Below are 14,602 nucleotides of genomic sequence, written 5' to 3'. Positions count from 1 at the left end.
TCTTAAAATGGGTATTGTGGGGTATTAATATTTTTCCACGCGTAACCATACTTCAAAACTTAACTTTATTTTTCATAGATCAAAATATTTTTTTAATAAATTTTAAACTCATTTTGTTGTTTTATTTTAAAAAATAAATTTTTAAGTGATTGATCACAAATTCAAAAGGGATTGATGTTGACTTATTCTTATTTTGAAATTTTAAAAATTTTTATTTAATGGTTCCCAAAATTATTATGACAATTAGTAAAATCTTGAAACAATTTAACTTTTGATGAAATTTTAAGTTTTTTTTTTTTTTTTTTGCTTGCTACAAGTGAATATGTGGCGATTTGCAGCCAAATATGGAAGATAAAAGTAAAATACATGTTATGACTCCAACATCTTGTCATATTTCCATCAATACTTTGTCTTGAAATTTAATATAGTATAAAATCGCACACACATACACACACACACACACACATATATATACATACATACCTGCCTTTTAAAGGGTCAAAAATATTATCAAAGTTTGCATAAATCACTTTTCGATTTAGGCAAATGATATTTAGACAGAAACTATAGAATGAGCCCAAAGGGCTACCAGGAGTAAACTACAATAGTTAGGATTCTTTGGACTTTATTTTAGGCATGCATAAGAAAGACAATTTGACCCGTATTTGATGGGTTTTGATTAGACCTGATCTCTTAGAGTCAATTTTTTTTAAAAAAAATTGAGTATCGGGTTGGGTGATATAAGAGAAAAATCGAATTCATGTTTTAGGCAAATCTAACCCAACCCAACCCTACCCAACACAATATATAATATTTTTAATTAATTAATTAATTATATATATATATATTTAATTTTATATTTATATTAAAAAATAATGTTTTATATTTAAAAAATAATATTTTATTAATTTTGAGTAAGGTCGGATCGAATACAATTTTAGATAATGTTAGGTTGGATCGAGTTCAGGTATGAAAAAAATTTTAAAAAAAAAGACAGATTAGATAAAATTTAAGTATTATATGTAAATAGTCAGGTCGAGTGCGGGACGAGTAAAAATCTACCCCAATCTGATCCGTTGCCATCCATGAACACACATTACTTCAAAAAAAATTTTAATCCAATAAAGGCTCAAGCCCTCACTTGACCTATATAGAGCCGTTTCTTACATGATATTATGAGATAAATTTAACTTTTTAATTATTTGACAAATATAAGTATAAAAAGTAAATAGGATTTTTATTCAATAATAATTAATAATTCTTAGTTTAAAAGAATTAAAAATTTTCTATGCTAATATGTCACATGATTAAACAAATTTAAGTTGACAACCCATATTACTAGGTATCAACAAAAAAAGTTATATGAAATAAATAATAAATTTTCAACAATGTTATTAATTGTTTTTAATTTAGTAAAATTAAAAAAATTAAATTCCTTAAATTTAAAATAAATGACTAAAATCATTTAATTAAACTAAAATAATTAAAAAAAATAGATTTTAATATAAAAATTAATATGAAATGGATCTTTATTGAAAACAGAAGAATCTTCGACTCTATTAAAGTTAAGATCATATAATAATAGTTAAGAGTCAACATAAGTCTATTCGAATCAAATTGATTTTAAAATTGGTAGAACTTGATCAAGATGATTTGATTAGTTCAATTTTAAAAATTATTAGTTAAATAAATTGATTTAATTTGATTAATTTTTAACTTTTAAAATTAATAATCGATTAAATTAATATTAATATTAATATAACATAAATATAAAAATATTTTTAATTATATTTTTAAAAATGATAAATATTACATTAATGAAAATTTTCAAAATTTAAAAAAATTATATAAATTTTATTAGATAAAAATTATTGCAAAATTATTATTTAAAATTGATGAAAAACAATGATGGACAAAATCGGATATTCGATCCAACCGACCAATCATATTAGATTGGGACCCATAGATTAGAAATATTTATTTAAGCATATCAGAGTCAGCACAAAGAAAATCGCGCGATTTCCTTGCGAATCTATACGGATGTGGGCCGCCCAACTTTGGAGTTGGGATTTTTTTTTTTTTCAAATCGATTTTCTTTTTCTCTCTATCTCTGTCGCGCGTCTCCAATTACCTCGTTCTTGGTTGTTACCGTATAAATATAAGGCCTAAAATAAAAGATCCTCTGTTGCTAAAACAATTCATGGAAGACATTTCAGGGGTATTTTCCTGGGAGCTTCAACACCTCTCGAAGCGCTCCAGCGAAACCTGCTCTGATGATGATGAAGATGTAAGCATTATTTATATCTATTTTCTTTAGTTTTAACCCACAGATTAAATTGTATTGCTCTATTTGTCTGCAGATTCTGGTGTCTTTTTCTTGTACAACGTCTCAAATTATTTTGCAGCTACTCCTTTTTTTCGTTATAGATGGATCTGTAAAATTAATAATCTTCGTGTTTGTAGACGACCCAGATTATGATTTCCAAGATATCCCAGGGCTTGTGGCTGTGGGTGAATTTTTACAGAGATTGAAGCTATATTTAAATTTGATTCGGTAGATAGTCAAAATTGAGTTAAAATTTCTTTGATTTCAGGATCGGAGATCAACTTCCCATGCGCTACTACAAGAATGGGATTCAGTATCTTTACTGTACCCACAAAGCAATAATCAACCCGCAATAACCAGTGGGGTAGTCCCAAACCATACAAATGGAAGCACATCCCAAGCATGTCAACCTCCAAACATTCCAAATGCTGCTCTTTTGAAAAGAAACTTTTCAAGTTTATCTGAACCAGAACGAGTTCAAAGAAAAAAGAAAAGTGATCAGTTATATCGGGATAAATGTAAGGTGAATATACCATCTCTTATCATCTCATTTCTCTTCATTCTTTCTCTTGCAAGAATTTGGGTCCAGGGAAATATGCCTTGGGGGAAAAGGCTTTGAATTTCATTCATTTTTCATTCTGTTTTTTGTTTTTGATACTGAAAATAGAATATGAACCGGACTAAATTTGAACTTATTACTAATTTAGTTACAGTTCATCATGTAAGAAATTTAAAAATGCAAATAGATAGGTCTAAGGAGTCAGTCTGCGATTCAAAGTGTTATTTTCAAAGTAAAAAGTAATTACTAATTTAATTGAATCATACCATAAATATTCTAGTTGATTTCGTTCAGTTTTGGTTTTTTCGTTTAAAAGCCGAATCTTTCATGACTTATCTCTCATTTTACTCTGTTCTCTTTTGCTTTTCCTTCCAGAGTAGGTCAAGAGATAAGCATTAGAGTTTTGAGGTGTGAGTGAGAGATTACAAAGGAAGTTTTAAGGGCAGAATCTCAATATACATAAGGATTATGCTCCTCTTTTTCTTATTGAGGATGGGGAGTAGGGATGGGTAGTTTGAGTCATGAATGATATGTCTTTTTGCTTCCTTCCTTTCCACACAGAAACACAAAGAGGAAATGCAATTGAATTTGGAGACACTTACTGGAGAAAATGAATATTTAAAGAAAGAGAATGAACTATTTAAAAAGGATAATACTTTGATGCATCAAACATTGAGAGATCAAGCAAAAGAGATTGATCGATCGAGGAATGATCTTTTCCAGTTGAAGAGCGAATATGAAAAGCAAAATGTTCTTGTGCAAACGCTTTCAGGGCTTCTAGTAAGTCTCCATTTCTCTATACTCTTGAATATATTTAAAATTTCTCTTCATTTTAATTGAAGATGATAATTGTTACAATCCAATTGGTTATAATAATGAAAAAAAGATATTGCCTTTTGAAGTACTCATCTTAAGGTACTAGCTATGTTTGCTTTGAGTCTTCATTTTTATTGAAGTACGTCTTTTCAATGCATATCTAACGGACATAGGCATGGAGGTCTGACCCTCCAAATATATAGAGAAACTTAAGAGTTGATCGTACCATTGAGCTGTGTCAAAGATATACCCCATATCCATCACACACCCCTGAGTCCGACTAACATGGGGTACTAGTGATTATTAGAATGGTTTAACTTTAAATTTGAGTATATCTGTTTATGATAGTTATTATATTAGAAGTAATTAATCACTTAGTTTAATTTGTTATGTATGCTCTAAACTAGTTAAGTTAGTATAAATAATCAAGTTTTTAGACCTATTTGTTATGAGAGGAAGAAATGGAAATATAGAAAGCCGAAGGTTTTAACGAAACAATTTAACACTAAAACACTGATCAGCATGAGGAATCTTAGTAATTATAAATTAACGTAACCTTATTTATGGCCATGGAAGATCTTTGCCATTCAACCTACAAAAGGAAATTTCAAAAGACAAGAAATTGGGTTATGGCTAGAGTATTCCTCTCTGTCCCATTCTATATGGTCGCAACTATAGGTCAAGACACCTCTTTTAGACTATATTTGGAGTCTTAGGTATTCAGAGGAAAGAAGAGACCTAGCACTGCATTATTACAATTTTGGATGTTCAACCTAAGAGCGTATCATTATTATTTAGGTTGCACATCATTTGAACACCGTACTCACATTGTTAGTTATCTATTTTTATTTTTTTTTAATTTGTTCCAATTAGCTAACATGCTACATATTTAATATATTTAACAAGCTCTATCATTCTAATAGTTTTGATTTGGGTTAATGTTACGAATAGCTCTTGAATTATAGTAAAATGTTTAATATGGTATATAATTTCTAAATATTTCTAATCCGGTACATGAACTATGAATTTGTTAGGTGTTAACTAATATGTTACTCACCTCTAACGTGATTAGCTCCAAATAACCCTCTAAGTACCACATTAGAGATTTTAAAGGTTAGGTATCATATTAAACATTTCATTATAGTTCAGGGGTCATTTGTTACATTAACCCTTTGGATTTTTAGTTTTAGTTTTTACTTAATCATATTTTTAACAGAAACTTCACGAATTTCACCAAGGGCTTGACCTTAGTAAAAAATTCTTGAGAGGTGTCAGGTTCATTCTTTTAGGTTTTGAAAAATTCTTTCTAGAAGCTAAATATTGTCCTTCAAATGATTTAGTAGATTCATGAATGTTAATGTCTTATTTTTATAAATTCAATGGTATTGAAAAAATTGCTAATACGATATTATTAAATTTATAAAAAGGGCATTAGCAATGATAAATTTACAAAAGGACCAATCGGGAGTACAAGGCTGTGTGCCCAGGGCCTTAACTACCACCATGCTGTAAGGACTTGGTGTTTGCCTAGGCTTGTGGTTTGGTAGGGGGCCCTATGGCCTGTGGCATGAAAGGTACTCTAGCTTGCACGCCATGCCTCCTCCCACTCTCACTAAACCCCCAAAGGTTTGAGAAATCTCACTGCATTGGTCCATAAAATTTCCTCATTTATCTTCAGATTTAATTTTTTTCTCTTTTAACCGTTAAATCTACAATGCAAGGACAAATGTATCCTTGACTCATCCCTTTGACAGCTTGTTTATTCACCTTTTTTTTTTTTTTGGGTTTTACAGTTTTTTATTATTGATTCAGTTTTTGGTTTAGTATTTTCAATTTATTTTTTTTATTTATTTAATGTATAAAGTATAATTATATTGTATGATGGATAAATAAATAAATAAGTAAATAGCTAAAGTTTGAGATTAATACATAAATAACTATAAACTATATGTATAAAATTATATAGATAAATACTGAAGAAAATAAAGTTTCCCTTTGTGCCTTTTAGTATCATTTAATATTTTTTGAGTGATTTATTTATTCAATGAGATAAATAACTATATAAATAATTAAGCAAATAAATATTACTTTGTTAAGTTTCAATATGTCTAAATATATTTTTATTAGTTTGTAAATAATTATTATATAATATCAAAATAACTTTTATTAACTTTGTAAATGTCAAATATATAATAAAATTACGTAATATACAAACTTTAATCTAATGTCTTCTATGATTATTTTCTTTTCTCACAACACACCATTGCACTTCTTTCCAAACGAACACCATTTTGTCACTAGTTTCATTTTCATTGTTCTTACCACATCATTGTTTTCTATCTCATTGGTATATGCTAAATCTTTCAATGCAAGAATTAATTGCTAATAAATTATTCAAAAAAAGTAATTATTTGCTATATTAGTTAATTGTCATTTTTATTTTAGGCGTATCAGTATTCTACTTTATAAAGATAAAGCCTAATTAAGTCTACGTCAGATTAATAATTTTCAATTCCCGGTCAAATTTGCAAAATAATCAAATAAAGATAAACTTAGAGGTGTCAAATGGGTTGGGCAGCCCATGATACGGCACAATTCGGACTGGTATAGACTTGTGCTTGGTACAATCCATTGCTATAATTATGGGTAGTGCCCGGCATGACTTATATTCTTGTGCCGTGCTGGACTAGAGATTTTGAGCCCATTGGGCTGGCATAACACGACACAACAAGTGCTAGTGCCAGAACGTGGCACATGGGTTGGCACGGTACAGCAACCAAGCACTAATGTACTGTGTTGTGCTGGCTCATAAATGTTATAAATGAGTTTAATCTATTAATCTTTAGTTATATTTTATATTACTCTTATCATATAATGGACGTTCTTTTGCCCTTTTAATACTTTATGCAGCAGTTTATAGAAATTAAATTATATCAATAAATCTATTTATAAAATATTTAAACTATTAGTGGATAAAATTATAATTTTTCATTTTGATTTATTATTTTCTAAAAAAAAGGACTATGAAATGTAGATTACTTAAAGATTGATTATGAAAAAACTAAAAATAAGACAAAACACATGATATAAATGGATCATCATATAGTGAAAATGAAAAATAAAATAATAATGTGATATCCCTTTTTTAAAAAATTTAGATATGTAGTATTAGGATTTGTTAATTTTCATATATTATTTTGATGGATTTTTTTAACTTTTATTGGTAAACATACATATTTTGTTGAACTATATGAATAATGTACCTAATGTATTAACAACATTAATTTTTAAATATAGTTGAAAAAAAAATTTCCTAGAAAAAATGATAAAAATTTAAGATACTATTAATAGGTCCTGCTTGGCTCGATAAGACATGACGAATAGTGCCATGCTAGGCACAGCACGATCCATAAGGGTTGTAGGTCATGTGCCATGCTAAGCCCTACTTAGTTTTCATGAGCTGTGCTAGCACGGCGCGTTAAATAATGGTATTGGCCCGGTACAACTTATTAACACAGGGACTAATTCTTTTATGGACCATGTTGGCACAGCATGACCCATTTGACGCCTCTAAAGGACATTATACCAAGTTTGTTTATACTGATGACTTGGTTCATTTTTCAATTTTGCATTTGTCCTCAACAATTTTCCTACATTTTCTTTTATCTCTTTTGATTTGATTATTTTTATACACGTGCAGGTTTTATGTTAAAAATCATATTATTATCAACTCCAAACATTCATAATAGTTTATTATTGATTTCATATGGGCTATGTTAATATACTTTGGTTTAAATGATTATAAGCTTTGTTAGTAAATGCTCATTTTCAAAGCACAAAATTCGTTGCTCTCATGCATGTTAGAGCTAAAATATGATGGTATAAATTTTTAACTTGGTAGTTTTCATTGTAGGCTGATCCAGTACAGCTCGAAAATGAGAAGCTAAAGGATGAAAATGCTTCATTGAGGAAGTATGCCAATCTTAACGGCTACTTACCACTGCTTGCTGAGGAGAATGCAAATTTAAAAATTGAAAATAAGGTTCTCAAGGTGCAAAATGATGCTTTATGTGGGAAGATTATCAGTGAAAATGACAAGAAGTGTGAACAAAATACAATTTGAAGATATGCCCACGGTAACCATGCATTAAGTATTCTTTCTTTCTCAATTGAAAATATTTGCTATATTTTATTTCCTAGCACAGCTTTGGATTGCTTGGTACGTTCTTTTTGCTCTGGTCTTGGTGCAGTACATGGCTTCTTTTGGCATATCTTCAAATAGCAATTTAGGGTCTTGTTCCAATTTACAATTTGATCTCTCTTCTTTTCTATACTTTTGAGTTAGCTCTTCGACCACTAATCTTTCTTGATCTCTTCTCTCCTTGTTTTCACACTCTCGGCGTCAACCCTATCTTGATTTTTACCGTCTCCCCTTAATCAATTACCTACAATGAGAAATGAGAAAAACAAAAGAAACTGATTGTCTGGTATTCTTTCCACTGGGTGAGTAGGCTCCATTGTGTTATCCGAGGAGTTATCTTCTTTGCTGCTGCTGGTGTTGCTGCTTCTGCCTTGTTGCTAATGAAACGTGCTTGATCCAAATTCCTCTTCCATTTCTCTTCTTTGAATTTGATTTGGTGTTTTATGTACCGCCTCCACCGTTTGTTATATGTATTATACATCATAGGTGGTGGTGGAATTTTACAAATTTTAGTGGACATAAAAGTTGATGTATCGTCTTTTCTTTACGTTTTAGTAGTCGCATAAAGATTAAGTCCTCTTTCATAAAAGCTGTGGCTATCGGATGGCTGGCTGACTGGCCTTTATCAATGTATAAAAATCTTTTTTTTTTTAATTAAAATTTAACATCTTGTCTTGTTCCTTACGCTTGCCTGCTTTGCTCAATGGAGTTGAAGGTTTGGAAGGCAAGTCTCTAATTCAGGCTACAGCAAAAAAATAAAGAAAAAAATGCAGCCTCCTACACTTGGCGTAACATTTTATCATGTAAGGAGTTTGTGAAGAAAGTATGTTCCCAGCTAATTTGTTATGGTCAAAAGGCTTACCTTTGGTATGATAGACAGGTTGGCGTGGGAATATTTTACCTGTAATTATTTTTATTGTAATCGTACAAACTTTGGCTGGTCATACATGACAGATTGCTTACAGTGCAGTCATATTTTAAAAGGATTTAAAGTGCTGCTATTTATCCACGGTGTGATGCAAGGTTAGAAGATGCTTTCCATGTGTCTATAGGGATTGCTATACATCTCAAGCTATTTGGCCTCGTTGGTTGCACCGATTACGTGTGGACCATTTCAATGTTTTGTCTCCTAAGGATTGGGTGCAATTTATAATTAAGAGGAGGTTTGGTTTGCTAGAAGTAAAGATTTTTTTGTCAGAATTTTATTTTTCATAATTTGATTTTTTAGTTAGATTAAGATTTTTGATAATGTCAAAAATTAGTCAAAAATTAGGAAAGTAGGAAGAAATAAAAAAAAAATCTTATTTACATGAGGATTTTTTACATTTCAAAAGGAAAGTAAAGTTTGTCTAATTTATTCTCATTTAATTGTATTTTCAGATCATATTATCTTTTTTAATCTCCTTAAATTACTAAGCAAATGTGATTTTTGTTATTTATAATTTTAACAAGTATTGTGTTTTTAAAATAAAATCATAGTAGTGTTGAAATTATATATTAAAAATTCTAGAACTTTAATACAAATCGCATTTTTAAGATAAAAAACTTAATGGATGTTAACAATTTATTTTCAAAATTTTGAAATTTTAACGAGGATTACATTTTAAGATAAGAAACTTAATGGATATTTGTATATATCTAATTTTGTGTAAGCATGTTTTAGCCAATTGTGATGTTTTTAAAGTCGGGTTTAGTACATGTTCAACACTTTTTTTAAATTGATGAATTTTTATAATTTGAATTTTGGATTGAATTGACCTGAATGCCCCTATGGCAAACTAGGTCAAATGCAATCTAATAAGGTTAAATTAGGATAAAAATTGGTCAAATTTGGTTAAACTCAGGTCAACTTTTGAAATTTACGATTGAATAGGATTATTGGGCTTGGGATTAATAAAATTATAATTTTAATGTACTAAAAATCTTGATCGTATCTCGAAAAGTATAAAATTATTAAAAATATTCTTTAGATATATTTTCATAATTTTTCCTTCTCGAGGTTGGTTTTTTGTGTGAAAAACTTCATATTATGTTTTGATATTTTTTCATGATTTTTGATATATTAAAAATCATGATCACACCTTGGAAAGTTTGAAATAATCAAAATGCTTTTTAAGGTTATTTTTGTAATTTGATTTTTTCAAGATTGATTTTTCATAAAAAAACTCTAGATCATGATTAGATATTTTTATGAATTTCGATGCATTAAATCAAAAGAATAAAATAGTGGATCATAAACTTTTAAGAAGATCATACATAAAGGGCTAAATAAACTAATAGAGCAAAATAGTCTTTTCTCATATAGACAATTGCACTAAAAGTTAAATTTTGTGCTGTATTCATTCTAACCCATTGATCTTTCAAGGGTTTAAATCCTAGGGTTAAAATTGATTGCTTGATTGTTAGGCTTGAACGAAAATAAAAGGATTATTATGGCCTTTGATTGGAATTTGATTAAATGGCTAGGAAATGAAGGCTTGGCCTTTAAATTCATCATTAAGGGCCGGAAAACAATGAGGAAGTAGCCAAGAAAGTGGCGTGAAAAGGTAGAAAATAAAAAGGAAAAAAGAAAATATTGAATGGAGCTTAAAGGTATAATTTCTCTTTATTTTTATGCATATTTTTCTTTAACTTTTATGATTTTTCAAGAGGAAACAACTCTTCCCGTAGTTGTTCTCTTCCATGTTTCCATCTTTGATTAAATAAATTCAACCAACCAAGTTAATGGTATGGTTTCAAGTAAAGAGAATAAAAAAAAAGATATCCCATGTGGCCCCATACTATAGCCAAACCTTTTCTTGGCTTTTTTTTGTTTTTTTATGTAATTTGCTTGCTTGGATTGAAGTATTATGGTGTAATTGTGGTTTTGGAGATTGTTACTCTCATGTTAGTCTACAATTTTGATTTATTATGTTGGTTTTTGGTAAAATATAAATGTTTCTAATATTTTCATTCTTGGTAGTTTCTTACATGTTTGATAAAAACCCTTTGATAATAATAGGCCTTTACAAGTCAATTTTTCAAGTGTTTGATTTATGTCTTAGCTAAAAGAAATAATAGAATGATTATGGGAAAGCCATTGGAAGCTATCGACCTAGCTTTCTCTATTGTTTGGCTGAGACTTCCACTTTAATTTCATGGCTAGATGGTTGACATTTCATGAACTCATACTCTTGTTTCTACTTAGAACTTCATGTTTTCTATGTGTTTGATAGAATTTTCAAAGGATGAATTTGTTGAATGAGTGGATTTTTAATAGAATTTAACTTTGTTTTCCAAGTGTTTGTTTTGAATGTTAATGGGGATTCATAGTCATACATGTTTGGCCAACACAAGAAATGCTCTATTTTGGTCATGTAGGTTTCAATTTAACCTCATCCATGGCTTGGTCGAACCTTGGTTCTTCTCTTGCCCCTTAGTATTTGGTTTCCTTTTTATTAAGTTTTTGCATGCATGGTTAGTTCATGAAGTGTTTGTGAAATTGCCTTAAGTTTTGGATTTCCTATTTAGTTTTATTTCATGTATCAAATGTTTTACATTTTGCATTGATACCATGTTTATTTATTTTGTCACATGCATCACTTAAACTAAATCCTAAAACCCTAAACCAAATCCTAAACCTTAAACCAAACTTAAAAACTCTAAATCAAACCTTCAACCCAAAACTAATCCCTAAAATCCAAAACCAAACCCCAAACCTTAAACCAAATCGAACTAAAACCCCAAACCCTAAGCTAAACCCCAAAACCCTAAACCAAACCCCAAAACCCTAAACCAAACCCCAAAACCCTATACCAAATCTGAAAACCCTAATACAAACTCAAAATTTTAAACCAAACCATAAACCTTAAACCAAATCCCAAATTCAAACCAAATCCTAAACCTTAAACTAAACCTCAAACCAAACCCTAAAATTGAGCTAAATCCCGAACTAAACCCAAACTCTAAACTAAACCCCAAACACCCAAATCAAACCTTAAACCTAAATCAAACTCTTAAACCAAACCTTAAATCTCTAAACCAAACCTTAAATCTTTAAGCCAAACCCTAAACTAAATCACAAACCCAAATTGAATCCCAAACTCTAAACCTTAACTTAAGTCCCAAACCCTAAACTAAACCTTAAACTCTAAAAGCCAACCCTAAACCCATTCTCATACATTAACATTTCATTTTAATAAACTATCATATGCATTCACATCGTTGAATTGTCATTACATTCATGCATTTCTATTTGTCATTCTCTCTTTGATTGTCATGGTTGTTTTTATATCATGATGTTCATATATATCATTTAGATGCTTTTTGTGAGTGAAATATTTTAAGAAAATGTTTTAAAGAAAAATATGAATAAAATGACGTAATATTTGAAGTAAAAAAAAAAAAAACTCTTAAGAAATGGTCGAAATATAAAGGGACTCTTAATAGTTATCATTTATGAGAAACATCATCTCGGTTTTGTGGGACATCATGAAAACTCCTAAAGTATAGAGATGTTTCTGAAATTTTGCCTAAATATAAGAGAATGGAAGAGATGGTTCGATCTTGGGATTTTTCATTTTGATCCAAAATGATTAGTTTTGCTTTTAAGAATTAAAAAAAATAAAAGTGATTTGTTTTCAAAACATAAAGTTTAAAATGATTAGATTTTAAGAAATAATTTTGGAAAGAATAAAATTGAGGAATTAATTTACAAACATTAAAGTTAGGACCATTTTTGCAAAAACTCAAGGATAACATGCAATCAATTGGTATCATTTTTTTAATGGGTGTTATGAGGGTGCTAATCCTTCGTCTCATATAATCGAACTCTTGAACTCAACTATATTTTCAAAAATCATAATATCTTTTTAATAAATTTTAAACTCATTTTGTTGTTTTTTCTTAAAAGATAACTTAAAAAAGATTAGTGACAACTTCTTTGGTTTTAATGAGATTTTTAAAATGAATTTTTTTCATGTTCTGCAGTTGGTTTTCCAAACGCGCACGTTGTAATAATGTTACAACTCATAATAAAATTAAAATAAAACATAACATATCTTTATTTAATATTATCGCATATAAAATCTAAAATATATTTACTTAATATTATTACTTATAAAATTTCTTTGGGGGTTCTACCCTTGGAAACCATTGGGAAAAGGATTTACCACATTTTGTCAATCGTCATGTTGACCTTACCATGTATTTTTTTGCATATGGACAATCGATGTTAGGATATCAATTATGATTGTAAGATTACCTTTATTGAAAATATGAAAAAAATTATTTTTCAAGATATTTAGTTTCAACAAAGATAACTAGTCATTCAAGTGTCATGTGTTATTCACATGTCAATGTTATAAAGTGTCACGTGTTAGTCATGTGTTATCAAAGATAATACAATAAAATACTTTGTTATGTAATCTTATCTTCGTCTGAACCAAACATGAAAATTTTACATTCCCTAACTCAATAGTCCAAGAATCACTCATTCTCTTTCAATATTACATTCTCTCTCGAAATCTAAAAAATTTGCGAACTAAAATTCTTCTTAATAGGTATTGTGTTATTGTGGAGGGAAATGTTCCATGGTTTTTACTTTTTGGCCATGTTTCACATGGGGAGCATATCATTTACAATTATTGTAGTACAATCAATCAATCATAATTTGGATGTGCGGAGTCCATCAAAATTTTATATGGAAACCCAAACTTATAAGTAATGTGTGTCTACATAATTCTTTATTATGATTGGATAAATGTAAGATTGTAGTAAAAAGAATTATATGTTAAATGCTCTACTGATACATATGGAGGTGGCAAAATGAAATTGTTTTTGAAAATTTTACTTGGCATGCAAATGGCTATCAGTTTGATCAATTTTATCATGGTCTTCATAAGATATAGGTTTATTAATATTGGCTCGCACATTTGATAGCTTTACTACATTGTTTGGCAATGGCCTCTACAAAGCTTCCCAAAAAGTTTGTGAAGCTAAATGTTGATACTATAACTAAGACGAATTAGGTCAATTAGCATCAAGTGGTTTAAATAAGAATGATTAAGGGCATTTTCTTTTTGGTTTCACCGGACGTTTGGGTTGGGGTTCTATCATAAAGGGATAAGTGTTCTCAATTTGTATAGGAATTTTGGTTGTTTGGTAGCTTTAGTTATAAAAGTGTGTTAGAATTTTTCATAATGTGGATTACTATTAATTTGTGATTTTATAATTTAATAAAACTAAATGATAAATTTAGTTTTAATATGAGACATGCATGCGAGTTTAAATAATTTAATAATAATCACTTATGTGTGGTTTTTATACTTTTTATTTGAATAATGTTGTTTAGTGATTGTGTAGACTTTTCCCTAGTAAGCCTTTGATGGGGAAGTTTATAGAGTTTTAATAAAATATAAGGCTAATGTCTGCTTGTCACTTCTAATTAATGGTATCTACTTATTAAGTGGTGCCAATAAGTGAAGAGAAAGACCTAATCTGTTTAAAAAGTTGTTACTTCTTTTGTTATCCATGATTGTCCAAATAGATATGCAAATTGATTGATTGATTAGATTTCTAATATCCACATATGGATATTGAAATTTAAAGATTATGCTTATATGTGATATCAGAGCATCTTTATATGAAATTAGAACCCACATTTAAGATTTTGAGTTTTAATTTTACGTGAAATCAAGTTTTGGATGAAATGTTATGCTTA

At 29.2% G+C, this 14,602-nt stretch overlaps 1 protein-coding gene across 9 annotated transcripts; it reads left to right on the top strand.

Moving 5' to 3' along the window:
* Positions 1-2,007: 2,007 nt before the first annotated feature.
* LOC111296210 (uncharacterized) lies at positions 2,008-8,907 on the top strand. 9 transcript variants are annotated; one of them, XR_016346887.1, is made up of 7 exons: positions 2,012-2,287; positions 2,361-2,507; positions 2,595-2,849; positions 3,447-3,665; positions 7,615-7,837; positions 8,618-8,782; positions 8,873-8,907. XR_016346887.1 is itself a non-coding variant. In XM_022890372.2 (6 exons), the coding sequence occupies exons 1-5, from the start codon at positions 2,201-2,203 to the stop codon at positions 7,822-7,824; spliced, it is 918 nt and encodes a 305-aa protein (XP_022746107.1). In that variant the 5' UTR covers positions 2,012-2,200; the 3' UTR covers positions 7,825-7,837; positions 8,618-8,907. The 9 variants fall into 9 exon arrangements, 8 of the variants coding, with proteins under 8 accessions (XP_022746110.1, XP_022746111.1, XP_022746107.1 ...); XM_022890372.2 differs by having other exon boundaries at positions 8,618-8,907; XM_022890373.2 differs by having other exon boundaries at positions 8,612-8,907.
* The last annotated feature ends 5,695 nt before the right edge of the window (positions 8,908-14,602 follow it).

Source organism: Durio zibethinus, chromosome 12 (genome assembly GCF_047325235.1).
Source record: "Durio zibethinus cultivar Kanyao isolate XHJ-2024 chromosome 12, ASM4732523v1, whole genome shotgun sequence".
In the NCBI taxonomy this organism is placed as follows: domain Eukaryota; kingdom Viridiplantae; phylum Streptophyta; class Magnoliopsida; order Malvales; family Malvaceae; genus Durio; species Durio zibethinus.
Note: the sequence above shows the minus strand (reverse complement) of the source record. Positions and strands in the feature narration are given on the sequence as shown.

Coding starts and splice junctions, on each gene's coding strand:
- LOC111296210 (XM_022890372.2), top strand. CDS start 2,201: ATGGAAGACATTTCAGGGGTATTTTCCTGGGAGCTTCAACACCTCTCG. Junction 2,850..3,446: donor TATATCGGGATAAATGTAAG/GTGAATATACCA, acceptor CTTTCCACACAG/AAACACAAAGAGGAAATGCA. Junction 3,666..7,614: donor AAACGCTTTCAGGGCTTCTA/GTAAGTCTCCAT, acceptor TTTTCATTGTAG/GCTGATCCAGTACAGCTCGA.